Raw genomic sequence first — 1,561 nt, 5'->3', positions numbered from 1 at the left:
CTTCCGGCGCTTCAGCTCCTTCTTCGACAGCTTGACAGGTGCAGGGCTTGAGGCTTCGGCGGGCTCATTGGAGGAGATAGTGTTCCCGGTGGTTATTTCCGATAGTGGGTGGTCAATATGAACAATCGCATGTTCTGGGACCGGTTGAGGCACTTCACCGACAGCTTCCTCGGTCAGAGGGGTATCTAGGGCAGGTTCAGAAAGCTTTGGGGGGTCTGCGAGGGTGACCTCTCTGGGCTCAGCTGCTTGCGAACCTGCGACAAGTTCACGCAGCTGATCTCCTGTTGGTGTGTCATTTGGAGGCACGACAATAGTCCTGGTGTCAACCACTTGGGAAGTTCCAGAAGTCTCCTGCTCAACCTGGGCCAAAGCTTGTTCCTGCTTCTTCTTCTTGTTCTTCTTGGCCTTCTTGGACAGTTTGACTTCTGAGACATCAACGACTGTGTCAACTTCCGAGGTCCCCGCCTCAATGGCTGGCTGGGTCGCAGAGTCCATCTGTGCAATGTCGGGGCTTGTCTCTTCCGCCAGAAGCTCGATCTCTTCTGAAGACATATCTGGTAGGGCAATCTTCTCAGGCTCCGGAAGTAGCAGCTCGGGCTCGGCGGGAGTTTCCGTGCTCTCAAGGGGCTCATTCTCGGAAAGCAGCTCGACTTCTTCCAGGGTGACTTCCGGCAAGACAACTGACATAGCTTCAGATAATGATTGTCCGCGTTCAGCCAGATCTTCAACAACATTAAGAAGGTTCTCTCGTAGAGGAGTCGGATCTGGTCCGACATCTGTCGATCGAGTGCTATCGGCCGTCTCCAGAGGGATCAAGTCAGGAGCTGCCTCCGCGTTCGGTGATGTTGATGCGGCCTTCACATCGGCGATCTCGGCCTCATCCAACAATGGGGAAGCAGTAATTGCAGGCGGCTCAAGCTCGGATCCATCATTATCAGCAGCACGAGACATCACAACCGCAGCCGAAGGAAGGTCATCCCAGCTATCCGAGAATTCGTCTCTGTAGGGAGAGTTATCCGCATCAAAGAATTCATCCGCGGTGCTTTCCTCGCCTGGGTCGAGCGCCACGTACGCAGCTGCCGACCCCGCTGCAGCGACAGCCAGAGCCGCGAGCGTGCCCGAGCGGTCCTTGTTCTCCTCTGTCTCACTGTCATCATTTGCGGCGCGGGTGTTTGCGCGGTCGGCAGCTCGCAAGGTCGGCGATTGCTCGCGCGGGGTCGAGCCGGCGGTCCTTTGAGCCGGGCTGGAGTAGACCATGTAGGGATCTTGGCCTCTCGCCGTGGAATCGGCCTGGACGGCCGTGCGCGGCGAGGACCAGCCCGATTCATCGTGAGCAGCGGGAGAAGGGAAATCCGGCGATGCGGCAGCAGACTCGAACACATCCGAATCGGATGGGGTGTCAACCTGCTCGCGCAAGGCATCATCCAAGGCATCGTCAAAAGTCCTGGTCGAGAACTCTGCCTTGGGTGTCGTCTCCTCGGAGCCAAGTAGGATTTCGGGTTCATCCTCGAAGTTCATGTCGAGTGAGAGTGGGGGCACACGAATGTTGGTGGATGACTCG

At 57.2% G+C, this 1,561-nt stretch overlaps 1 protein-coding gene across 1 annotated transcript; it reads right to left on the bottom strand.

Moving 5' to 3' along the window:
- Positions 1-1,120, bottom strand: B0I36DRAFT_317531 (uncharacterized protein). The gene has a single exon (XM_046153171.1). It carries the CDS (start codon positions 774-776, stop codon positions 186-188), a length of 591 nt encoding a protein of 196 aa, XP_046015160.1. The 5' UTR covers positions 777-1,120; the 3' UTR covers positions 1-185.
- Positions 1,121-1,561: the final 441 nt, after the last annotated feature.

The sequence above is a fragment of the Microdochium trichocladiopsis genome (genome assembly GCF_020744255.1).
Source record: "Microdochium trichocladiopsis strain MPI-CAGE-CH-0230 chromosome Unknown B0I36scaffold_3, whole genome shotgun sequence".
Taxonomy (NCBI): domain Eukaryota; kingdom Fungi; phylum Ascomycota; class Sordariomycetes; order Xylariales; family Microdochiaceae; genus Microdochium; species Microdochium trichocladiopsis.
The sequence above is the reverse complement of the archived record's forward strand: the minus strand, read 5'-3'. Positions and strand labels throughout refer to the sequence as shown.

What these genes read in the sequence shown, in the direction of transcription:
- B0I36DRAFT_317531 (XM_046153171.1), bottom strand. Translation starts at nt 776, where the DNA reads ATGTCGGACCAGATCCGACTCCTCTACGAGAGAACCTTCTTAATGTTG.